We start from the raw sequence: 26,812 nt of genomic DNA, 5'->3' as shown, positions 1-26,812 counted from the left end.
AATAATATAAAAACACATAGGGTGTTCACTCCTTAGGCCCACCTTCCTTTCTGCATCAGACTTCAGCTTCATGTCTGGGGTGGAACATCTACTTCTGAAAGTACCATGCTTAGATTCATAATGACATTTCAGATTGAACTCTTTGCAAACAGCGACAGTGTCGATGGAAACAAGACACACTGGTTTGCCATTGGAGAAATACGATTAATATATTGTAATAGAATAGGTAGGACTATTAATATAGACATTGGTGATTTTACCACTGTAATCAGATGGACAATATTATGTTATGGTCATTGAATTGATTAGCCCACTAACCACGTGTTAAATGTGTAGCGTAGCCTACACTGTGTAGGACTATGAATTGGGCAGCTATAGGCTATTTGTTTATAGGCTAATTATGTTCTGGCCCGCAGACTAGCTAAAAGCCTAATTGCCAACCCCCGTTGTATATTGTAAAATCAATCTCCCCCTTCACCATCAACATTCAGATAATTCAAACACGTGTGGATTCATTGCTAAACTTGTCTCTGTGAACTGAAATGTTGTTGCCCACCAGTGCACTCAGAAGAGGAAACAACGATACAATGTAGTCTAAAAACATTGGCTGCAAACTGCACAGATGTGAGATATCAAATTTTAGTCACATGCGCCGAATACAACAGGTGTAGACCTTACAGTGAAATGCTTATTTACGAGCCCCTAACCAACAATGCAGTTTAAAAAAATACAGATAAGAAATAAAAGTAACAAGTAATTAAAAGAGCAGCAGTAAAATAACAATAGTGAGACTATATACAGGGGGTACCGGTACAGAGTCAATGTGCAGGGGCATCGGTTAGTTGAGGTAATATGTACATGTAGGTAGAGTTATTAAAGTGACTATGCATAGATGATAACAACAGAGAGTAGAAGTTGTGTAAAGAGTGTGGGGGGGTGGGGGGTGGAAGCTGTTTAGAAACCTCTTAGACCTAGACTTGGCGTTCCAGTACCGCTTGCCATGCGGTAGCAGAGAGAACAGTCTATGACTAGGGTGGCTGGAGTCTGACAGTTTTTAGGTCCTTCCTCTGACACCGCCTGGTAGAGGTCCTGGATGGCAGGAAGCTTCTACAGTGTTTCACTGTAGAAGCACATGTCCTCTTACATTTTAATCCCAGGTTGCATATAACAATATTTAAGGACATATCAGATCTGCTCTGTCCATAACAGTCACACCAAGCATAGGGTTGGTTGGTATAAGATTGAAATGGGTAAAGAATGTATCTGTGAAAACCCTATGAAATAGCTCCCCAATACCATATTTTTTTATTTTATTTATTTAACCTTTATTTAACTAGGCAAGTCAGTTAAGAACAAATTCTCATTTACAATGACGGCCTAGGAACAGTGGGTTAACTGCCTTGTTCAGGGGCAGAATGACAGATTTTTACCTTGTCAATTCAGGGATTCGATTTTGCAACCTTCCGCTTACTAGTCCAACGCTCTAACCACTAGGCTACCTGCCACCCCTGATGTATATACTAGGCTATTTTTTTCATTGTACTACAAATCGTACATTTTTGTACAGTTCTTCACATCAGAGTGCTGCTGCATGCCCTTTGTCTCTCTTGACCATGTCGGGCGGGCCGGGCACAACACTCAAGGCGCGCTCTCCACATCCCTCCAGTAGTCATTTACCAAGCCTGAAACACATCCCTCCCGACAGACACAAGCAACAACTCTTGTAGCAGCCTATACCCCTAAACATTAGCGATCTGACATGCTGTATGGCATGGAAACTGTAGACTTCTAACAGCAGCTACATAGTCTAGCTTACTATGGCCCTGTCCCTCTGGCCAGGGTAAACAACATGTTATGTATTACATATACAGTATTTCACTTCAAACAGTTTATTTCAATTAATTATACACAAGAGAAGAATTTGCCCAGCATAAATTCATGTACACACATTTTATTACATTTTTGTCATTTAGCAGATGTTCTTATCCAGAGCAACAGGACAAATAAGGGTTAATTGCCTTGCTCAAGAGCACAATGACAGATATTTCACCTAGATTTTTCCGGATTCAAACCAGCGACCTTTCAGTTACTGGCCAAACACTCTTAACCGCTAGGCTACCTGCCACCAGATCAATTAACTTCTTAGTGATCCCTTCCCGCTCGAATCCCGTTAACGGGATTGATTTGACAACATCCAGTGAAATTGCAGCGCTCCAAATTCAAAAACAGAAATACTCAAAATAAGAATTCATAAAACATACAAGTGTTACACATCAAAATAAAGCTTAACTTCTTGTTGATCCAGCCGCTGTGTCAGATTTCAAAAAGGCTTTACGGCAAAAGCAGACTATGCGATTATCTGAGGACAGCTCCCCGCATACAATCACATGAAAATCAGATTTCAAACAGGCAGGTGCGCGACAAAAGTCAGAAATAGCGATATAATTAATGCCTTATCTTTGAAGATATTCTTCTGTTGGCACTATAAAATGTCCCAGAAACATCACAAATGGCCCTTTTGTTCGATAATGTCCTTCTTTATGTCGCAAAAATTTCCATTTATTTGGCGCGTTTGATTCAGAAATACACCGGTTCCAACTTGCCTACAAAGAATCTAATAAGTTACCTGTAAACTTGTTCCAAACATTTAAAACAACGTTCCTAATCAAACCTAAAACGTAAATAATCGATAAAATTTAAGACGGAATATACTGTGTTCAATACCGGATAAATACAACGTGAAGCGCATTCCAGTTCACACGCACCAAGAGTCCACTTGGCTTGACACTCAAAGAACAGCCCTACTTCTTCATTTCTCAAAAGAAAAACATCAACCAATTTCTAAAGACTGTTTACATCTAGTGGAAGCCATAAGAACTGCAACCAGGTTCCTATTAAATAGGGCTTCCCATAGAAATCTAATTGAAAACACTGAGCTCAAAAAAAGAAATTCCTGGATGGTTTGTCCTCGGGTTTTCGCCTGCCAAATCAGTTCTGTTATACCCACAGACATTATTTTAACAGTTTTAGAAACTTTAGAGTGTTTTCTATCCAAATCTACCAAGTATATGCATATCCTAGCTTCTGGGCCCGAGTAACAGGCAGTTTACTTTGGGCACGCTTGTCATTCAGATGTCAAAATACTGCCCCCTATACCAAAGAAGTTTTAACTTCAATACAGTTATTAAAACACATTCATCATCAATGACTAAAATAATGAATCTAGTATTAAAATACAATTTAATAAACACAAGTAGTCAATTCATAGCCTGTTTATCATTAAACAAAAGTTGTTTACTAATATAAAATCATCCAGCCAAACTAATGCTAAAAACAGATCACACCATCTTTATCTGATATACACTGAGTGTACAAACATTAGGAACACCTTTCTGATATTGAGTTGCTGTGTGTCAGCATTGCAGGCTGGTGGTGCGATGGTGTGGGGTGGAGCAACGTTTGAAATGAAGCAACGTTTGAATGCCACATGATATCTAAACATCATCACCAGACTCCATTGTGAGATGCCTCACAGAGGATATTCAACCCTAAGGGCAAATCCAAGGTCATCTCAATATCTTCACAGTAGAAACTAACAAAACACACCAAAACTAACAAGATGCACACTGATCAGTAAAGTAAAGAGAGGCTAACATTCTATAAAATGCTCCCTTTCCTCTGCACGGTTCTCTCACAGTGAGAAACAACAGGATTTCAATAGAGTGTTCTATGCTTTCTTCATTTGATCCAATTCAACATTGCCAATTATTTTACGAGATGAGAGTGAAGTGGAGTGTCTAATCTTAGCTGATCTGAGAGATCTGATGAGGCTTCTCTCCTTTATGTATACTTTGGTGTCTTTTTAAATTGCTCTGTTGAGAGAATATCTTCTCACAGTCAGTGCAGTGATAAGGCTTCTCTCCAGTGTGTATCCGTTGGTGTATTTTTACATTGCCCAATCGGGAGAAACTCTTGCCACAGTAAGAGCAGAAGTAAGATTTCTCGCCTGTGTGTGTTCTCTGAAGACCTTTAAGCTCCGCTGATGATTTAAAACATTTTCCGTTGTTAGAGCAATAGGAAGGCTTCTCTCCTTTATGTATACCTCGGTGTCTTTTTAAGTGGCTCGGTTGAGAGAAACTCTTCCCACAGTCAGAGCAGGAGTAAGGCTTCTCTCCAGTGTGTGTTCTCTGATGAACTTTTAGCTCAGTTGACGTTGTGAAGCATTTTACACAATAAAAGCAGGAGTAAGGCTTCTGTCCTGTATGTTTACGTTCATGTATTTTTAACTGGCCCAGTTGAGAGAAACTCTTGCCACAGTCAGAGCAGGAGTAAGGTTTCTCTCCTGTGTGTGTTCTCTGATGACCTTTTAGCTCAGCTGTTGTTTTAAAACATTTTCCACAGTCAGAGCAGATGTAAGGCTTCTCTCCTGTATGTACACGTTCATGTAGTTTTATGTGGTCCAGTCGAGAGAAACTTGCCCCACAGTCAGAGCATAAGTAAGGCTTCTCTCCTGTGTGTGTTCTCTGGTGAACTTTTAGATCAGTTGATGTTGTGAAGCCTTTTAAACAATTAGAGCAGGAGTAAGGCTTCTCTCCTGTATGTATACGTTCATGTAGTTTTAAGTTGCCCAGACGAGAGAAACTTGCCCCACAGTCGTAGCAGAAGTAAGGCTTCTCTCCTGTGTGTGTTCTCTGATGAACATTTAGCTCAGTTGATGTTTTGAAGCATTTTATACAATTAGAGCAGGGGTACGGTTTCTCTCCTGTATGCATACGTTCATGTATTTTTAAGTGGCCCAGTCGAGAGAAACTCGCCCCACAGTCAGAGCATAAGTAAGGCTTCTCCCCTGTGTGTGTTCTCTGATGAACTTTTAGCTCAGCTGTTGTTTTAAAGCTTTTTCCACAGTCAGAGCAGTAGTAAGGCTTCTCTCCTGTATGTATACGTTCATGTGTGTTTAAGTTATCCATTCGGGAGAAACTCTTCCCACAGTCAGAGCAGGAGTAAGGCTTTTCTCCCGTGTGTGTTCTCTGATGAACTTTTAGCTTTGTTGATGTTGTGAAGCTCTTCCCACAGTCAGTACAGGAATACGGATTATCTCCTGTGTGTATTTTTAGGTGTATTTTTAGCTTTGATAGAAATGGGAAAATCTCCTCACAATGTGGGCAATGGTGAAACCTCTTAGCTCTGTGATCTTCCTGCTGTTGCTCTCTGGATGTGGAGAATGTATCAACATGGTCTCCTGTGTGAACAACATCAGAAGAACCAGTCAGTGTGTGTGATATACATGTCAATCAAATGTATTTTATGAAGCCCTTTTTACATCAGTAGTTGTCACAAAGTGTTCTACAGAAAGCCAGCCTAAAACACCAAAGAGTAAGCAATGCAGATGTAGAAGCACAGTGGCTAGGAAAAACTCCCTAGAAAGCAGGAACCTAGGAAGAAACGTAGAGAGTAACAAGGCTCAAGGGGGTGGTCCTCTTCCTACTGTAATTGGTGACATGTATCCATATCAATAGGCTGTACAACACAAAAAGAGAATACAACTATTCTAAAAGGGGGTACGAGTCAAAAGGTACAAAAGGAGTGAAAATGATGAGCTATTTCATCCTCCACCACAAGGTTTAGTCACTACACGGACTCATTCTACAGCAGCGTTTCATGCACAGAGGGGAATTGGGACAAACAACAAACTTAGAAAGAACTTGTGCTTACCATGAGAAACAGATGTCCCAATCTCCTCCTCCTCTTCATCTTTAATGTTGACATTCAACTCCAGTGTTTGACTGCAGTCTTCCAGCTTCACTGATGCCATCTCTGGATCCTGCAGTGCAAACTGGGCTCCACTGTCACAATCAGGACCCAGTGACTGTAGGTTTGGACTCAGTGTGGAAGGAGAGAGGCAGGCTGGGTTTGTCCTCACTGTTGATATTACCGGCCTCAGACTTAATCTGAGTCGGCCAGTAGTAATAAAGAGACACGGACACAAAGTTAATCTTGACAGTTCTGGCACTTTCTTTATTCTCTAAAAATATATTATATTTCTTAATGTTCAATTATCTAAGTCGTCTACTGGCTGCACCGGGTAACAGTGTATTGGGAAAGTATTCAGATCCCTTGACTTTTTCCACATTCTGTTGCATTACAGCGTTTTTCTAAAATGATTCAAATGTTTTTTCCCCTCATCAAACCACACACAATATCCCATAATGACATCACAATACCCCACAATGACAAAGTAAAACTGTCTTTTTTTATGTTTGCAAATAAAAAAATATATAATAACTGAAATATCCCATTTACATAAGTATTCAGACCCTTTACTCAGTAATTTATTGAAGCCCCTTTGGCAGCGATTACAGCCTCGAGTCTTCTTGGGTATGACACTACAAGCTTGGCACACCTGTGTTTGGGGATTTTCTCCCAGTCTTCTCTGCAGATCCTCTCAAGCTCTGTCAGGTTGGATGGGAGCGTCGCTGCACATCTATTTTCAGGTCTCTCCAGAGATTTTCGAATGGGTTCAAGTCCGGTCTCTGGTTGGGCCACTCAAGGACATTGAGAATTGTCCTGATGCCACTCCTGCGTTGTCTTGGCTGTGTGTTTAGGGTCATTGTCCTGTTGGAACGTGAACCTCTGCCCAAATCGGAGGTCCTGAGCACTCTGGAGCAGGTTTTCATTAAGGATCTCTCTGTACTTTTCTCTGTTCATCTTTCCCCTCGATCCTGACTAGTCTTCAAGGCCCTGCCGCTGAAAAACATCCCCACAGCATGATGTTGCCACCACCATAATTCCCCGTAGGGATAGTGCCAGGTTTCCTCCAGACATCACGCTTGGCATTCAGGCCAAAGAGTTCAATCTTGATTTCATCCAACCAGAGAATCTTGCTTCTCATGGTCAGAGTCCTTTAGGTGCCTTTTGGCAAACTCCAAGTGGGCTGTCATGTGCCTTTTACCGAGGGGTGGCTTCCGTCTGGCCACTCTACCATAAAGGCCTAATTGGTGGAGTAATGCAGAGATGGTTGTCCTTCTCCCATCTCCGCAGAGGATCTCTGGAGCTCGGTCAGAGTGACCATCGGGTTCTTGGTCACCTCCCTGACTAAGGCCCTTCTCCCCAGATTGTTCAGTTTGGCCGGCCGGCCAGCTATTGGCTGAGTCTTGGTAGTTCCAAACTTCTTCCATTAGAGAATGATGGAAGACACCGTGTTCTTGGGGACCTTCAAAGCTGCAGAAATGTTTTGGTACCCCTCCCCAGATCTGTGCCTCGACACAATCCTGTCACAGAGCTCTACAGACAATTCCTTCGACCTCATGGCTTGATTTTTGCACTCACATGCCCTGTCAATTGTGGGACCTTATAATAGACAGATGCGTGCCTTTCCAAATCATGTCCAATTCATTGAATTTACCACAGGTGGACTCCAAGTTATAGAAACAGCTCAAGGATGATCAATGGAAACAGGAAGCAAATGTTTTCGCTTTGTCATGAGGATTATTTATATTTTTATCAATTTTAGAATAAGGCTGTAATGTAACATATGGAAAAAGTCAAGGGATCTGAATACTTCCTGAATGCTCTGTACATCATCCACTCACTATCACAAGGGTTAATAATGAGACTCATTTCATAGAACAATACTGGTGTCAAACCATGCAAGTCTCAGTAGCATGAAATAACATTACTTTCTCATTGAAACAATTCTACTGCAAATTTCATGCACAGTGGGAAGTTGGAACGAATAACAAACTTAGTTAGAGCCTGCTCTTACCATGAGAAACAGATTTACCAATCTTCTCCTCCTCTTCTTCATCTTTAATGTTGACATTCAGCTCCAGTGTTTGACTGCTGTCTTCCAGCTTCACTGATGCCATCTCTGGATCCTGCAGTGCAAACTGTGCTCCACTGTCACAATCAGGACCCAGTAACTGTAGGTTTGGTCTCAGTGTGGAAGGAGAGAGGCAGGCTGGGTTTGTCCTCACTGTTGATGTTACCGGCCTCAGACTTAATGCTAGTCGGCCAGTATAAATAAAAGAGAAACAGACACAAAAGTTAGTCTTGACAGTTCTGGCATTTTCTAGAAATATATTACATTTCTTCTTGTTCAATTACCCAAGTCAGTGTTTGACTTGAAATAGGTGCCAGTACTGTGCACTGCAGGAGCTCCACAATACTTTTGAGTTAATATTCTATAAGAGGAACATGAGCTCAAACAGTAGAAATTTGAGGTGCCGGTAGTCAGCTCCGGTGAGCTCCTGTCCAAGTCAAGCACTGATCTCATTTCAATGGATCAGGTAGCTAAGCATTGGCAACATATACAATTAATTAATTAAATTAGGCTATGCAACTTAAGTGCACTTAATATATAGTAGATATACAGAAATTTACATACATGGTTTTTGTCATTTATGCGTGTATTACAAGGTTGCAGCTTGTTTGTACTATGTACTATTTTCCTGAATAACCTTGTCTTCAATATATTGTTACAATACAAAACCAATAGCATTTCCGTTCACACCATACTAACATTTATAGTTTGAAACGACTGAATGTGTCTGAATATTACTACACATGTCGAAAACGGATAATTACTTTCAGCTTCAAAACAGTAGTGCAACCGTAAAATTGTCTCTGCTGCACCCGCACTGCCTGGACTGACGTCCGTTAACCCAGACCGAGTGGGCGCCGCCATTGTTCCAACTCGTGAATTTTACACAAAACCAATAATGCAAAACGAACTCAGAAATATCAAATAAATGTGTTCTTTATGAAATTACCTTGAGAAAAGTATGTACATCCACTCAGACAAACCAAGTCTCTAGTTAACGTTATGTAACTAACTTATCAAGTAGTTATCACGTTCTTCATTCTGTTTGACACAAAAATAACATCAAACCTTAACCAAACATGATAATACATTACTGGATTTGTTACCTAGCATGGTATGACATATCCTTTCGACATTAGAAAGTCTACACGTGTTATTACATACCTGTAGTGATAAATTGAAACGGACACAAAGGTTATCTTCTTAACTGCACAGTTCTGGCGCTTTCTTTAAACTGAAGACTGGTGCGCGCCTGCCCGGAACTTCCTGTTCCCCCACTAACACCGTGCAACAGTACGTGCATTCCAGGATCCTTGGCATGGCCCTACCCCATTACATGGAAAGGGGTTGGTTCCACTGACTCCTCCTCCTCCCGGACACAGGATCGTAAGAAAAGCCGTGCGTGAAACATGTAACGTAACCGTAAAAAATAAATCTGTAAACGTACTATGTTACGACCATGAATGAACATTTACACAAATGTTTACGTCTCCCTTTACTCGGTTACACTTACAGATCTTTTTTATATGTACAAACTTTTGTCTGGAATGTGGCATCTGTAAAACCGAATGTAGCTAGTCAATCAAGCAACTCTGCCCAGACGTTAGAGTTGCTTTGCAGATTCCGGTTTCATTTCCAAAATAAAAGTCTAGATCTTGTTTTAGAACGGCATTCGATAACGAAGTTGTACCAGTAGATGACGTAGTATAGGCTTGGGCCTTCAGCAAATGACTTGTGTGAGAATTATATAATAAAGACACAGAAGAGCATTGTCTAGAAAAACCGCCTGAGCTGCAAAACAGAAAGTAAATATGATTTAGGCTAGGCCTATTCCACTATCTAAATATGCCATGATGTTGTGTGTTATTTAATGGCCATATAATTGCATAATTTATTTTTAAAGCCATGCGGGGCTAATGAATCATGTAAACTTATGAATCACACTATTTCTACTATTTGGGAGAACGGACATACATTAGGCATTTTGATTGTTGTATTTGCGAATTCCACTCTGTATGTAGGCTAGTTAAGAGCGTCTGCTAAATGACTTAAATGTAAATGTAAATTTGCGTTGTACAACCCCATCACGTAGAGGCTATATCCATATCAATAAATGAGACAAAACAAATATTGATTAAGTTTTGGCTACAGTGGCGATTTTAGCATGTAAATCTTGGTGGGGCAAAAAAATACATAAATTGGGATGCGTGCCAGCAAAGCCACTACACAACAACACAAAACATTACATTAATTGCACTAGAACGGTGCAAAACGGTGCCCACAAACTGTAAGGGCCACATAAAGCTGTCCCAACATCTTACCACTGCTACACCTGGCTATCAGCAGAGCCTTGTCTGGCAGCGAAACAGTTCATTCAATCTCATTTACTGCCTTTTAAAAAAACATAGCTGATATGACTGACTTGCTTAAACAAATGTGGTTTCTAATGACAATTGAGATGTACAAACTATGGCATAAGGGAACGACAAGCGGGATAAGAGGCAATCCGTAATTTCGATTAAGACATTAATGAGCGAGCTAGGATGGACGTAGTCAATATAAGTATTTGTTTAGCACTTTTGAAATGTACAGCGACAGAATTCAGAACATGGGCCGTTCTTACAGTGTTCTCCCTGTACACCAAGTCAGAACCGTAGGATAAATAAAGGGGGCATAAAATCAGACATTGAAAGCTCTTACAAAATTCGATGATTACATTTCTCTAAAACAGGTTATATGCTACATGTGCACCACCAAATCAGAACAGTAGGCAAAAGTAAGAGGGGTAAATAGACCAAAGTATTACAACATACACTTAAAATTACTTTCTTAGCTACAGTATACATATCTCCCTGGCATATTACATTATTTATGCAGCAGCATACAAGACAATTTGACTCAACTTCTTGCGCTGTGCTCACTTGAACAGGAAGGTGGCACAGCGGTCCTCCGTGGGCAAATTTTGTCATCAAAGTCTGGCATTCTCTGGATTTATGGTGCTTTCAAGACAACTGGGAACTCGGAAAAAACAAGGTCAAATCATGATGACATCACTGATTTTCAGGTCGTAGCGCTAGAAAGAGGCCTGAGTTCCCGATTTACAATTCCGAGTTGGATGACTGTTCAAAACGTATCTCCCAGTTGGAGCTCGTTTTTTCAGAAATTCCCAGTTGTTCTGAACTCACAGAAGTCAAGTTTTCGCAGTTGCAGCAGCCAAGGGGCTAGAATTTTCGATGTCTCCCCTTATATTTGGCGGTGATATAGTGTCCCCATGAGTGACAGAACACTGAGCCAATCATGGCTCTGCTCCACCTGCCCTGAATGACGGGTCGCCACTGTATCTGCATAATATCTAACAAGCGGGACAAGGGCAAGGAAAACATATGAAACGCTGATGCACAATCTGAATAAGTGACAGCAGACTTGGCTGCCCGCTGCAAGTTGAGGACAGTTTACATACACTTAGGTTGGTGTCATTAAAACTTGTTTTTCAACCACTCCACAAATTTCTTGTTAACAAACTATAGTTTTGGCAAGTCGGTTATGACATCTACTTTGTGCATGACACAAGTAATTTTTCCAACAATTGTTAACAGACAGATTATTTCACTTATAACTCACTGTATCACAATTCCAGTTGGTCAGAAGTTTACATACACTAAGTTGACTGTGCCTTTAAACAGCTGAAAATTATGTACATAAGGTATTTCTGTTTTATATTTTTTATACATTTGGAAAAAGGTCTGGTAAAGAAGTTTTAACCTGTAGTTGTTGGTAGCGAGGTGTGTCTGGTTTTGGGGAGGGAAATATGGCGAAGCGGAAGTGCAGTTCGAGACTGATGCTCCTGGTTGAGTAAATATGGTAAGAATGAATGGAAGGCCTCCCTAGTGGCGCAGTGGTCTAAGGCAGTGCCACTACAAATCCTGGTTCGAGTCCAGCCTCTGTCGCAGCCAGCCGCAACCGGGAGACCCATGGGGCGGCGCACATTTGGCCCAGCGTCGTCTGGGTTTGGCCGGTAGGGATGTTCTTGTCCCATCGCGCTCTAGCGACTCCTGTGGCGGACCGGGCGCAATGCACGCGAACACGGTCGCCAGGTCTACAGTGTCACATTGGTGCAACTTGCTGCCTGGGTTGTGTTTCGGAGGACGCACGGTTCTCGACCTTCGCCTCTCCCGAGTCCGTACGCGTTTTTGCGTCTTGGGTTTATAAACTGGGGGGACAGGAAGTTCCGCGCATGCGCCAGAATTGTGCAGTCGAGGCGAGAACTTCTGTGTCCGTTTCCAATGTATTACGTTTTAATATCGAAAGAACATGCCATAACATGATAGGTAACAAATACGTATTATCACGTTTGTTAAAGTTTTTTTTGTTGCTATTTTTGGGTCAAACCGCGTGATCACTTTTTTTCAAGTCACATAGTTACTGACTTTGGGTCAGTCTGAGTGGATGTATATCATTTCGTCAAGGTAATTTCATAAAGGATCAATTTATTTGGGATTTCTGGGTTCGTTTTACATGTCGTTTTTGGTTTTGTTATAAAATGGTGGCTCCTACTAGGTCAGCGTCAACGGACTTCAGTGCAGGCACTGAGGGTGGAGCAGAGACAATTTCACGGTTGAACTACTGTTTTGAAGCTAAATGTAATGATTATCAGTTTTCTACATGTGTACTAATATTCAGAGACATTCAGTTGTTTCTGTCTATCTGTAAATGTTACTATGGTGTGAACGGAAATACTATTGGTTTTTGATCGAAATAATACAGTGAAGACAAGGTTATTCAGGAAAATAGTACATAGTGCTGCCTAAAACATACTGCAACCTTGTACTAAATGCTTTTTTGAGTAATTTATACATTTGTGAATTCAAGAAATCTATAGATTAAGTGCATTCAAGTTCTATAGCCTAATTTAAAGTGTATACTTTGTCTAATGTGATTTAATTCCTGTTTCATGATCTCATGAATTCAGTGCTTGACTTGGACAGGAGCTCACCGGAGCTGAGTACCAGCACCTCACATTTCTACTGTTTGAGCTCATGTTCCTCTTATAGAATATTAGCTCAACAGTATTGTGGAGCTCCTGCACTTAAATATAAACCATATTTTTAAAGAATAAAGAAAGTGCCAGAACTGTCAAGAGTAACTTTTGTATCCGTTTCTCTTTATTACTACAGACTGACTCAGATTAAGCCCGAGGCTGGTAACATCAACAGTGAGGACAAACCCAACCTGCCTCTTATTGGGAATTTTCCAGTAAATGTGTGCACATTATACATCTTAGAGTAGTCAGCAGAATAAGTGCACTCTATATGTGTGTCTAGGTCATTAGGCACCATTAAACATGCACCTGTCTTGAGAGTGGGCATGTCTGTTTATTTTTGTACCATTGCTATGGCCTAATATTTACTGTTGCTATGGTTACACCACAAATGCAATCTATGCCCTACATGCACCTGTCTTGGGAGTGGGCTTGTCTGTTTATTTTTGTACTATTGCTATGGCCTAATATTTACTGTTACTATGGTTACACCACAAATGGAATCTATGTCTTAATGTGAAACCAAGCTAGAATTAGTGCAAGGCAAAAAGATAAGAGTGGCTAAATGCCAGAGGGGATGAAACATTAACATAAAGAGGAGTTACTATGTGTGTGACGTAAAGAGGAAAACTGTATAAAAAAGTTTGTGCCAAGGCTGGAAAGACATTGACTGAATATTTTCACGACACTCTCTCCTTCCACACTGAGTCCAAACCTACCGTCACTGGGTCCTGATTGTGACAGTGGAGCCCAGTTTGCACTGCAGGATCCAGAGATGGCATCAGTGAAGCTGGAAGACTGCAGTCAAACACTGGAGCTGAATGTCAACATTAAAGATGAAGAAGAGGAGGAGAAGATTGGGAAATCTGTTTCTCATGGTAAGAGCAGGTTCTAAGTTTGTGTTTTTCATTCCAACTGTGCATGAAAAGTTCCAGTAGAACTGTTTCATGATGAACTGTTTCAATGAGAAGGTAGATGTTATTTCATGCTACTGCCTATGGATGCATGATATATTGGTGAACATATCGGATGTTTAGTTTAACGCCGATGTGCAAAACCGATGTCAAAGCTGACGTGCAAACCCATATAACTTAGGTACAGGACTTAATGAAGTCACGTGAAATGTTGCGCTACACGTGCAACACAGCATTCCGAACCTAGCCCACCATGTCTGCTGTGTGGATCGAGCAGTCGTTTGAAAGAGTAAGAACATTTCAGTGAAACAAAGGCGAAATCCATTAAAGCCAAGATAATGGAATTCATTGCCCTTGACAATCAACCGTTCTCTGTCGTGGGTGATGTTGGCTTTCGCCGACTGGTACACAACCAAGTGCGCTATTTCCCGATGTTGCCCTACCGGATGTATACAGTAATAGCGTCACTGCTATTAGCTTCACGACATACATACTATGGAACGCCGTTTGGGTCTTTGCCTGTCAAAAAAGATACAGTTGCACTGTCAAAACTGTTTAAAAAAAGTCTGCAAACACCGGCCACGAACTATGTGTTTACAATACCGCGTTGGTAATAAAGCATAATTTGTTCTAACGCAACTTTTGGGGTAGGTAGCTTTAGCTTGGTACCTTAGCTAGCACCAATACAACCAGCCAATTACCAGTAGAAACTGCAGTCATTTTCATTATTCTTAGCAATGATTTAGGAATCCTTGTGAGTAAGTATTAGCTAGGTTGCCACTTGTTGTTCGCCTATTGAAAATGAACTTCAATTCATGAAAATAAATAGCTAGCCAGCTACTTATTAACCTTTTGCCCAAAGCTTCCGTTAGAAGTGATGCTCGACAGGACCGGGTTATGTGTTGTGAAGCTATCCACAATAAGTATTAGACAAGTGGAATTTGCCGTTTGTCTTCAAAATAAAAGTATGTAATTGACAGTGATGCAAATGAATACAAATAGCAGAATTATGCCATACTTTTATTTTGAAGGCTAACCCCAAAGTCCACTATTGTGGCTAATCCTTATTGTGGCTAGCAACTGAAACAGATTTTGTCGGTTTGCTATGTTTTTGGGGAAGTACATTGTTTGCATCCATGAGTTAGCTAGCTTTTTTTAATGACCAGCACTGTAGGTGCACGAGACAACTAGCATCATAACATGTGTAGTGATGAATCGTTGACATATGAAATACAAGTGATAGTGTAATCAATGTGTAATAACTATGTAAAAAAATGTATGAATGCGTAAAATTAAAATATGACGGGCAGTCATATTCAGGTCCTGATTGGTCAACAAGCTTATTTGACACGTCAAAAAGTGTTTTTTCGACACGCAAAGACCCAAACGGCGTTCCATAGAAATCCTGGTTGAGAATGAAACGACTGAACAAATGAACGAAACAGCACAGCAAGTAAGTGAAATAAATAGGTTTTGATTATGTTGTACTGGTAATGGGGACATATGTAAATGTCAACAAAATAACTTTTTGGTGTGTGTGTGTCTGTAACCTTAGGTTAACTAGGCAAGTCGGTTAAGAACAAATTCTATTTTACAATAACGGCCTAACCCGGACTACGCTGGGCCAATTGTGCGCCGCCCTATGGGACTCCCAAGCACGGCCGGTTGTGATACAGCCGAGAATCGAACCACGGTCTGTAGTGAAGCCTCTAGCACTGAGACGCAGTGCGCTGCGCCACTCGGGAGCCCCTTGAAGTGTTGAAGGTCCCCAAGAACACAGTGGCCTCCATCATTCATTCTTTAAAAAAAATATTTATTAGTTCCTAGTAGGACAATCAACAATTACAATTACAGAAATACAATTTATTTTTTATCCCCCCCCAACACAAAGATAGACGAAAACATATAACAACCAGACAAATAAATAAAAAGTACAATGTGCAGTTGCTTCGACTATAGCCAATATTCACATACATTATTTTGAATATACAGATTTACAGTTCCAATGCTTCTATTCTACAATATCACCGGTCTCCCAAATATTATGAAACTCTGGGGCTTTCCTTTTCACAATATAAGTATATTTGTCAAGAGCCAGGCTTGACGTTAATTATTTTAACCAATGACCAAGTGAGGGGGAACTGACATACTTCCAGCGAAGAACAATTGAACATCTAGCTTGTAATAGACAGAGGTCAACCATTTTCTTTTCTCTCCTATGTAAAGAGATTCTCTGGGTAAAGATTTAGGAGGCATAGTTTAGGGATTAGTGGTATTGGGGTAGAGGTCATCTCAGAGATATAGCGCAGTACTGAGCTCCAAAACATTTGTATCTCAGCACATTCCTCCAGGCAATGATACAAGGTGCCTAAATGTGTGTTACATTTAACACACAGGTCTGAGGTATTGGGGTCAAATTTGTGGAGCTTAACAAGGGTGATATGTTCTCATTGCGGGTGTTTATTGTCTGTATCTGAGCTCTAGAGCATATCATATCCCAATACACTGTCCATATCCAAAAGTGGACCTAGAAGTTTGGGAGCCCATCTGGACCTGCCTCTTTACCTCCCTTCATATTGAAATATCAGATATTTCAACACCATCCAATTCCTTTTCCAGATCAAATTTAGTGTGTTCTGAAATAGAGGCAACATCAAGACCTGATTAGTTCTCAGGAGATTCAGAGTTGTAAAGTGTGTTGTAGTAGGAAACAAATGTTTGGTTTATTTCTATAGGATCCATTGATAATTGTCCTTTTTTTTACCCCCTTTTTCATGGTATCCAATTGTTACTGTCTTGTCTCATTGCTACAACTCCCGCACAGACTCGGGAGAGGCGAACCACAACACAACCCAACCGGGTTAGGGAGGGTTTGGTCGGTTTGTCTCATCGCGCACTAGCAACTCCTGTGGCAGGCCAGGCGCAGTGCACGCTAACCAGGTCACTAGGTGTATGGTGTTTCCGCCAACACATTTGTGCGGCTGGCTTCCGATTCTGGCAGAATCTCTGCTTCTTAACACAGCGTGCATCCAACCCGGAAGCCAGCCGCACCAATGTGTTGGCGGAAACACCATACACCTAGCGACCTGGTTAGCGTGCACTAGTGCGCGATGAGACAAACCGGCCAAACCCTCCCTAACCCGGACGACGCTGGGCCAATTGTGCTCCGCCCCATGGACCTCCCGGTCGCGGCAGGCTGCGACAGAGCCTGGGCTCGAACCCAGAGTCTCTGGTGGCACAGCCTTAGACCACTGCGCCACCCGGGAGGCCCTGATAATTGTCATTTTTAATTATGAATTGCATTAATGGCTCGGTCTGAATTTAACCTCTTAATGGGGCGGCAGGTAGCCGAGTGGTTAGAGCGTTGGGCCAGTAACCGAAAGATTGCTAGATCAAATCCCCGAGCTGACAAGGAAAAAACTGTCGTTCTGCCCTTGAACAAGGCAGTTAACCCACTGTTCCTAGGCAGTCATTGTAAATAAGAATTTGTTCTTAACTGACTTGCCTAGTTAAATAAAGGTTCAATAATTTTTTCTCCATATAAAATAAAAAATGCGCTAGACCAGCAATTTACCAGGTTTTCACCTTGATCATAGGACTGTTTCAGCCTAGTTAAGCTGTTTGCAGCCTTTGAGGTGGAACGATCTTCATACTGAGCTTTAAGAGTGGATCATTCCTTGTTTACTTCTATTGAGTTATCTCAAAAAAGATTCCCTCTCCAATTCTCTGATTTCGCTGTCCACATTTTCTGATTTAAATTTAATTGAGTTGATTGGAAACTGTTAAAATGTATAATTTGCCCTCAAATACATGCTTTGAAAGCCTCCCATCTGGTACTTGCTGACATTTGGTCAGTGTTCAATGTAAAATAAACATCTATATGCACTCCAACGTAATGTAAGAAGTCTGGGTCCTGTAACCATCTGGGATGCAAACACCATCTAGAGGATCCTTCCGTTAGTTCTCCTATATACTGCTTAGACAGACAAGTTATATTTGCATGATTTAGCTTATTCATTATTCATAATTAATTCATCATTAACGTTTGGTTCCTGCATGTGACCGACCAATAGCTCACGAGGCTTCTTCTCTCCAAGCTGAGACCTTGAAACTGAGATATCCATTTTGGTTCCCAGAACAATGTTCTGGGCGTACTACCAAATGGTCTAAGGAGGAGGTCACAGTCACCTGCGTGAACCAAGAACATTTTCCCCCAAATTTTAGAGGGCTAATAGTTGGCAGGGCAATTTTGTATTAATTATGTATCAATGAATTGAATGTATGTAGGCTGTGGAATCCCTCACACCAGTTTAGTAGGTACTGGTGTATGCAGCTAAAAGTTTGATGTGATCCACTAACCAAATCCCAAAGAAGTGCACTTCGCTTGGCCCGAATGTAGAATGTGAAAAAGGAGCGTTGTTAATCTATATTATTGATGTTTGATGAAGAGTATCTACCAGCCTATGTAAAGCTGGGATATAAAAGATACCCCATAAGAGAGTTTGTGTAAAACCGGATGCACGTAAGAAATGTTAAAGGTTTGGCCACATGTCAAGTGTTTGCAGACGGAATGTGTGCAACTGTTGTGGGGGTCATATTCCTGAATTCCCAGAGTGTCAAGGAAAGAGAGGGTGAAAGGGTGGGTGAAAGAGGTTGAGGTGTCAAGGATCAGGACTGTACAGTAAATCTCCTATATGGAGGTAGTGAAGAGAGTTATAGGGGCATGAGGCCACAGTTCTGAAGAAGATATGGTGGTGGATGTGTAACCGATGTGAAATGGCTAGCTAGTTAGCGGTGGTGCGCGCTAATAGCGTTTCAATCGGTGACGTCACTCGCTTTGAGACCTTGAATTAGTGGTTCCCCTTGCTCTGCAAGGGCCGCGGCTTTTGTAGAGCGATGGGTAACGATGCTTTGTGGGTGACTGTTGTTGATGTGTGCAGAGGGTCCCTGGTTCACGCCCGGGTTGGGGCGAGGGGACGGACTAAAGTTATACTGTTACAGATGCACCATAACCAGTTGCAAATGTTGTACGTCAATCAAGTTATCTGGATACACTTATTGTGAAAAGGTGGATTTTGTAGCATTTATAGCCACAGCTATGAATTGTACTGCACAAGAAGTTCAAGAAACTGGACATTTTGGGCCTCCAAGACTGCAAGGACTAGGGCTACTGTCGCCAGAAAATGTTCCGTTCTTACAGGATCCTTCTCAGCCTGTGTAGGGAACTGATTAGAACAGAAAAGCAGGCTGATTTAGTTTTATTTAAATTTCGTTATTGATAGTTTGTATGATTTTGAAAATACTGTGTACACTGAACAAACATACAGTGCATTGCAAAAGTATTCACCCCCTTGGCGTTTTTCCTATTTTGTTGCATTACAACTTGTCATTTAAATGGGTTTGGATTTGGATTTCAGGTATTGGACATACACAAAATAGTCCAAATTGGTGAAGTGAAATGTAAAAAATAACTTGTTTCAAAAAATCTAAAATCAAAAACGGAAAAGTGTATTCACCCCTTTTGCAATGAAGCCCCGAAATAAGATCTGGTGCAACCAATTTCCTTCAGAAGTCACATAATTAGTTAGATTGCACACAGGTGGACTTTATTTAAGTGTCACATGATCTCAGTATATCTACACCTGTTCTGAAAGGCCCCAGAGTCTGCAACACCGCTAAGCAAGTGGCACTATGAAGACCAAGGAGCTCTCCAAACAGGTCAGGGACAAAGTTGTGGAGAAGTACAGATCAGGGTTGGGTTAAAAAAAAATATCCCCAAACTTTGAACATTCCACGGAGCACCATTAAATCCATTATTAAAAAATAGAAAGAATATAGCACCACAACAAACCTGCCAAGAGAGGGCATTAATCAAAATTCACAGACCAGGCAAAGAGGGTATTAATCAGAGAGGCAACAAAGAGACCAAAGATAACCCTGAAGGAGCTCCAAAGCTCCACAGCAGAGATTGGAGTATCTGTCCATAGGACCACTATATGCCGTGCACTCCAAAGAGCTGGGCTTTACGGAAGCAAAAAATGTTTGGTGTTTGCCAAAAGGCATGTGGGAGACTCCCCAAACATATGGAAGAAGGTACTCTGGTCAAATGAGACTAACATTGAGCTTTTTGGCCATCAAGGAAAGCGCTATGTCTGGCACAAACTCAACACCTCTCATCCCCTGAGAACACCCCACAGTGAAGCATGGTGGTGGCAGTATCATGCTTTGGGGATGTTTTTCATTGGCAGGGACTGGGAAACTGGCCAGAATTGAAGGAATGATGGATGGTGCTAAATACAGGGAAATACTGAGGGAAACCTGTTTCAATCTTCCAGAGATTTGAGACTGGGACAGAGGTTCATCTTCCAGAAGGACAATGACCCTAAGTATACTGCTAAAGCAACACTCAAGTGGTTTAAGGGGAAACATTTACATGTCTTGGAATGGCCTAGTCAAAGCCCAGACCTCAATCCAATTGAGAATCTGTGGTATGACTTAAAGATTGCTGTACATCAGCAGAACCCATCCAACTTGAAGGAGCTGGAGCAGTTTTGCCTTGAAGAATGAGCAAAAATCCCAGTGGCTAGAAGTGCCAAGCTTATAGCGACATACCCCAAGAGACTTGCAGCTGTAATTACTGCAAAAGGTGGCTCAACAAAGTATTGCCTTTGGGGGGGTGAATAGTTATGCAGGCTCAAGTTTTCAGTATTCTTATTTCTTTGTTTCACAATAAAAAATATTTTGCATCTTCAAAGTGGTAGGCATGTTGTGTAAATCAAATGATACAAACCACCAAAAAATCTATTTTAATTCCAGGTTGTAAGGCAACAAAATAGGAAAAATGCCAAGGGGGTGAACACTTTCGCAAGCCACTGTAAACGCAACATGTAAGGTGTTGGACCCATGTTTCATGAGGTGAAATAAAAGATCCCAGAAATGTTCCCAACACAAACTTATTTCTCACAAATGTTGTGCACAAATGTGTTTACATCCCTGTTAGTGAGCATTTCTCCTTTACTAAGATAATCCATCCACCTGACAGGTGAGACATCAAGAAGCTGATTAAATAGCATGATCATCATTAAACAGGTGCACCTTGTGCTGGGGACAAGAGTAGCTGAGTAGGTACCCTGCCAGCAGCAATTGGGGATCCCTGATGTCAACGTTGTGAACAGAGTGCCCCATGGTGGCAGTGGGGTTATGGTATGGGCAGGCATAAGCTACAGACAACTGCATTTTATCGATGGCAATTTGAATGCACAGAGATATGATATGATACGATCCTGAGGCCCATTGTTCTGCCATTCATCCGCCGCCATCACCTCATGTTTCAGCATGACAATGCACAGCCCCATGTCGCAAGAAAAACTCTGTACACAATTGAAAATGCTAAAAATGTCCCAATTCCATGGCCTGCATACTCACCAGACACGTCACCCTATGAGCATGTTCGGGATGGTCCGGATCGACGTGTATGACAGCTTGTTCCAGTTCCCTCCTATATCCAGGAAGCCTTTGAAGAGTGGGATAACATTCCAGATGCCACAATCAACAGCCCGATGAACTCTATGCAAAGGAGATGGGTCCCGGAGGAGGCAGCAGCAGCTATCCACTTCTCCGGTGCTTCATTTGTAAATTGGGAGGTGCTGGTACAAAAAGGGAGCGCGAGAGTGGGTAACCTGGGGGTCTCTGACGTACCAGAACGCATAAAAAATAGAAATCAACTTTATAATAAAGCATTGCATTTATTATCATGGCTTTTGTGTACCGGCATATTATTATTTTTTAAATATTATTTATTTAATCTTTATTTAACTTGGTAAGTCAGATAAGAGCAAATTCTTATTTACAATTACGGCCTACCCCGGCCAAACCGGGACAATGCTGGGTCAATTGTGCGCTGCCCTATGGGACTCCCAATCACGTCCGGATGTGATACAGACTGGATTCGAACCAGGGACTGTCGTGACACCTCTTGCACTGAGATGCAGTGCCTTAGACCGCTGCGCCACTCGGGAGCAGTGGCGTTGAGCCGCTTACAGAAGTTACACACATGGAGTACATTTTCTGTAGCCTAGAGTCTAAGAAAAATGTGGCCTTTTTATAAACGGATTTCATTCAATTCTACATAATTTTAGATGACTGGGGACTTTTGCAGAATCTTTTTTAATACCTCACAAATGACAGGCTACTTTGACACTGACAAACTGAGAATCTGAGATCAATAAAAACGACCTTGTCTCTAATCCATCAATAGCCTAGGCCAGGTGTGAGGAGAAACACATTGTACAATATGAGGAGGAAGTTATAGTCCTAAACAAGCTTTCCAGTTTCACTGACTCACCCAATGATGTGCAGCTCACTCACCGGCCAAAAGCTTCTCTCTCTTGCTTTACTATGTAAAAAATGCTGTTCGCTCATATTTGGAAGTTGATAACTTGGTAACATACAGACAGATTAGTATTTTCTTTTCAGCAGGATCCATTTGCTTTACAACCTGTGTTTTACAGCGATTGTATTAGAAATATTTGGAAAGGTCTGTTTTGGCTGCATGCTGTTCACTGACAGATTTGCCACACGTTCCTGACTGTAGACATGCCTTGTGATTTGGCTACACACAATCCACAGCTAGGCTATTTAAAAAAAAGAAGCTATTTATCCTCTGGCTAAATTCTAGTCTTACTCCTGGTGCAGTATTGGGAATCATTTAATTTATTTCTGAACAGACTGCAGAGTGCTGCAGCACCTCAACACACTTCCCACAGCTATTATTCTATTAGGAAATTATGAAGTGCAATGCTGGAGAGATGAGAGTTGTCGACTCATATCTAAACTCAGCAAAAAAAGAAACTTCCTCTCACTGTCAACTGCATTTATTTTCAGCAAACTTAACATGTGTAAATATTTGTATGAACATAACAAGATTCAACAACTGAGACATAAACTAAGTTAAGCCAAGTTTATCGCTATGTGAGAGTGATAAGGGATGAAAATAATGTCGCCACAGATCTGACCATCAGAGTTGTTTTGGGGATTTCTGGAGACTTCAACATAAAAACCTTCGGCAGCATAGAGGATAAGGGGCTGGATATTTCAAAATGTCGTGGGCAGGGGTATGATGGAGCTGCTAACATGAGTGGGGTGTATTCGGGTGTGCAGGCCAGAATATCTCAAAAGGAGCCGCTTGCTGTTTATGTACATTGCGCAGAGCATAATCTTAACCTGGCTCTCAATGACTCTATCAAAAATGTGCCAGAGATTAAACAGTTTTAACAATATGATACTGTTGAACTGTTATACACCTTCTTCAGGTATAACATGAAGAGATGGTCAATGTTGAGGGGTAAATTTGATTTTGCATCAGAAAATGTAACTCTAAAACGACTGTGTCCCACCCGCTGGTCATCTAGATATGAGTCCCTTGCCGCCCTGAGATACAGATATGTGGACGTAATGAAGGCCCTCACCAAGATTGTGCTTTTAAGTGACAAGAAGGATGAGATGGATGATGCAGCAGCACTTAAATGTTAGTCGTTCTGCAGACTAAGGTTTTAGAAAACGTGAACGTCGTCTCCAAAATGCTACTGGCCAAAGATGCAGACCTGCACAGGGCAGTTAGCCTAGTCAAGGACATTATAGAGGTCCTGTCCGGATTCCAACATGATTTTGAGAAGGCAAAAGTCACTGCAAAGACCCTTGCTGACAAATGGGGAGCTCAGAACGCATTTGAAGACACTCGGAGAAGGAAGGCAAGGAAGGCGAGGCGTCATTTTGATGAGCTATGCGAGGATGAGCGACTGATGGGGAGAGTAGTTTTAGAGTCAACATCTTTAATGCAAACCTTGACATCGTTATTCACCAGCTGTCGAACCGATTTAAAAGCCTGCGGGCAACATCGAGTCTGTTTGACTCCATCCATCCCACTACCCTGGCCAACGCAGATGATGATGCGCTCTACGAGACGGCCAGCCATCTGGCTGGACATTACAGCAAAGATATATCAGCAAGTTTGGGGCGGCAGGTAGCCTAGGCCCTCATGGTTGCCCACTGTTAGATCTAAACACAGCAGAAAAAGATGTGTCCTCTCACTGTCAACTGCGTTTATTTTCAGCAAACGTAACATGTGTAAATATTTGTATGAACATAAGATTCAACAACTGAGACATAAACTGAACTAGTTCCACAGACATGTTGTCACGATCGTGTGGAGGAGAGACGGACCAAAATGCAGCATTTGGAAAATAAGCCATCTTCCTTTTATTGAGAAGAAGGAAAAAACAAAACAAAAACACTTACAAACTAACCAAAACAATAAACGACCGTGAAGCTAATAAACGTAGTGCACATACACAGGCTACAAACGTTCAGACATAGACAATTACCCACATCAAACAAAAGCCTATGGCTACCTTAAATATGGCTCCCAATCAGAGACAACAGAAATCAGCTGTCTCTAATTGGGAACCCATTCAGGCAACCATAGACTTTCCTAGACAACTACACCCAACATAGACACAGCTAGACACATACACTCAACACAAACCCATACACTACACCCAACACCCCCTTTACCATATAACCACCCAAAACCGACAAAACACAAACATTCCCCATGTCACACCCTGACCTAACTAAAATAATAAAGAAAACAAAGAATACTAAGGCCAGGGCGTGACATAACCCCCCCCTTAAGGTGCGAACTCCGGGCGCACCAGCACACAGTCTAGGGGAGGGTCTGGGTGGGCTTCCTTCCACGGTGGCGGCTCCGGCACTGGTCGTGGTCCCCACCCCACCACAGTCACTAACCGCCTCCGTAGCTTCCTCCAAATGACCCCCCTCCACATTAACCCCACTGAATTAAGGGGCAGTTCCGGACTAAGGGGCAGCTCCGGACTAAGGGGCAGCTCCGGACTAAGGGGCAGCTCCGGACTAAGGGGCAGCACCGGACTAAGGGGCAGCTCCGGACTAAGGGGCAGCACCAGGATAAGGGGCAGCACCAGGATAAGGGGCAGCACCAGGATAAGGGGCAGCACCAGGATGAGGGGCAGCACCAGGATAAGGGGCAGCTCCGGACTGAGGAACGGCAGCTCCGGACTGAGGAACGGCAGCTCCGGACTGAGGAACGGCAGCTCCGGACTGAGGGACGGCCCATGGCTGGCTGACGGATCTGGCTGCTCATGGCTGGCTGACGGATCTGGCTGCTCATGGCTGGCTGACGGATCTGGCTGCTCATGGCTGGCTGACGGATCTGGCTGCTCATGGCTGGCTGACGGATCTGGCTGCTCATGGCTGGCTGACGGATCTGGCTGCTCATGGCTGGCTGACGGATCTGGCTGCTCATGGCTGGCTGACGGATCTGGCTGCACATGGCTGGCTGGCGGATCTGGCTGCACATGGCTGGCTGGCGGATCTGGCAGATCCTGTCTGGTTGGCGGCTCTGGCAGATCCTGTCTGGTTGGCGGCTCTGGCAGATCCTGTCTGGTTGGCGGCTCTGGCAGATCCTGTCTGACGAATGGCTCTAGCGGCTCCTGACTGACGAACGGCTCTGACGGCTCGGGACAGACGGGCGGCTCTAATGGCTCGGGGCAGACGGATGGCTCTAATGGCGCTGGGTAGACGGATGGCTCAGATGGCGCTGGGTAGACGGATGGCTCAGATGGCGCTGGGTAGACGGATGGCTCAGATGGCGCTTGGCAGACGGGCAGTTCAGGCATCGCTGTGCAGACGGCAGACTCTGGCCGGCTGAGGCGCACTGTAGGCCTGGTGCGTGGTGCCGGAACTGGTGGTACCGGGCTGGGGACACGCATCTCAGGGCTAGTGCGGGGAGAAGGAACAGGGCATACTGGACCCTGGGAGCGCACATTAGGCCTAGTGCGTGGTGCCGGAACTGGTGGTACCGGACTGGGGACACGCATCTCAGGGCTAGTGCGGGGAGCAGGAACAGGGCATACTGGACCCTGGGGACGCACATTAGGCCTAGTGCGTGGTGCCGGAACTGGTGGTCCCGGGCTGGGGACACGCATCTCAGGGCTAGTGCGGGGAGCAGCAACAGGACACACAGGAAGCTTGGTGCGTGGAGGAGGAACTGGTTGTACTGGGCTGGGGACTGTCACAGGAGAGTTAGTACGTGGGGCTAATACAGGAGGTGCAGGACTAGGGAGGCGTACAGGAGGCCTGGTTCGTGGGACTGTCATTCCCAGACGGTTAGCACGCACATCAGGACGAGCATGGAGAGCTGACTCAGGTAACATCACATCCCGCACACGCTCTGTCGGGTGGATCTTGTGCCTCACGCACCAACACAGCAGCTCCCTCATTTCACTCTCTTCCAACCTCCCCAATAAATCCTTAACAGTCTCTGTATCATTCCCATTGCTCACCTCCAATATCAGCCCGACTGGCTCAGGTTCCCTCTTAGAGTCCTCACGGGTAGCACGGGAAGTTGACGCAGATCTCCCATCTGGACTCGCCACACTCCCCATGAGCCCCTCCCCAAGAAATGTTTGGGTATTACTCACGGGTCTCCAGCCTTGCTTCCGTGCTGCCTCCTCATATCGCCTCCTCTCGGCTTTCGCTGCCTCCAGCTCTTCACGAGGGAGGCGATATTCTCCCGGTTGTGCCCAAGGTCCCTTACCATCCAGTATCTCCTCCCATGTCCAAGAATCCTGTGTAGGTGGGTCCTGTTGCCGCTTTACATGCCGCTTGATCCGATGTTGGTGGGTAATTCTGTCACGATCGTGTGGAGGAGAGACGGACCAAAACGCAGCATTTGGAAAATAAGCCATCTTCCTTTTATTGAGAAGAAGGAAAAAACAAAACAAAAACACTTACAAACTAACCAAAACAATAAACGACCGTGAAGCTAATAAACGTAGTGCACATACACAGGCTACAAACGTTCATACATAGACAATTACCCACATCAAACGAAAGCCTATGGCTACCTTAAATATGGCTCCCAATCAGAGACAACAGAAATCAGCTGTCTCTAATTGGGAACCCATTCAGGCAACCATAGACTTTCCTAGACAACTACACCCA

General features: G+C 43.0%; 1 protein-coding gene across 1 annotated transcript; it reads right to left on the bottom strand.

Annotated features, from left to right (window-relative positions):
• Positions 1-3,075: 3,075 nt before the first annotated feature.
• Positions 3,076-5,752, bottom strand: LOC120033640 (zinc finger protein 664-like; the record flags this gene model as incomplete). Its single annotated transcript, XM_038980075.1, has 2 exons — positions 3,076-5,239; positions 5,713-5,752. Coding segments are annotated over 2 exons (1,476 nt in total), but the record flags the coding sequence as incomplete, so codon positions are not given.
• Between the last annotated feature and the right edge of the window lie 21,060 nt (positions 5,753-26,812).

Source organism: Salvelinus namaycush, chromosome 40, assembly GCF_016432855.1.
Source record: "Salvelinus namaycush isolate Seneca chromosome 40, SaNama_1.0, whole genome shotgun sequence".
Taxonomy (NCBI): domain Eukaryota; kingdom Metazoa; phylum Chordata; class Actinopteri; order Salmoniformes; family Salmonidae; genus Salvelinus; species Salvelinus namaycush.
The sequence above is the reverse complement of the archived record's forward strand: the minus strand, read 5'-3'. Positions and strand labels throughout refer to the sequence as shown.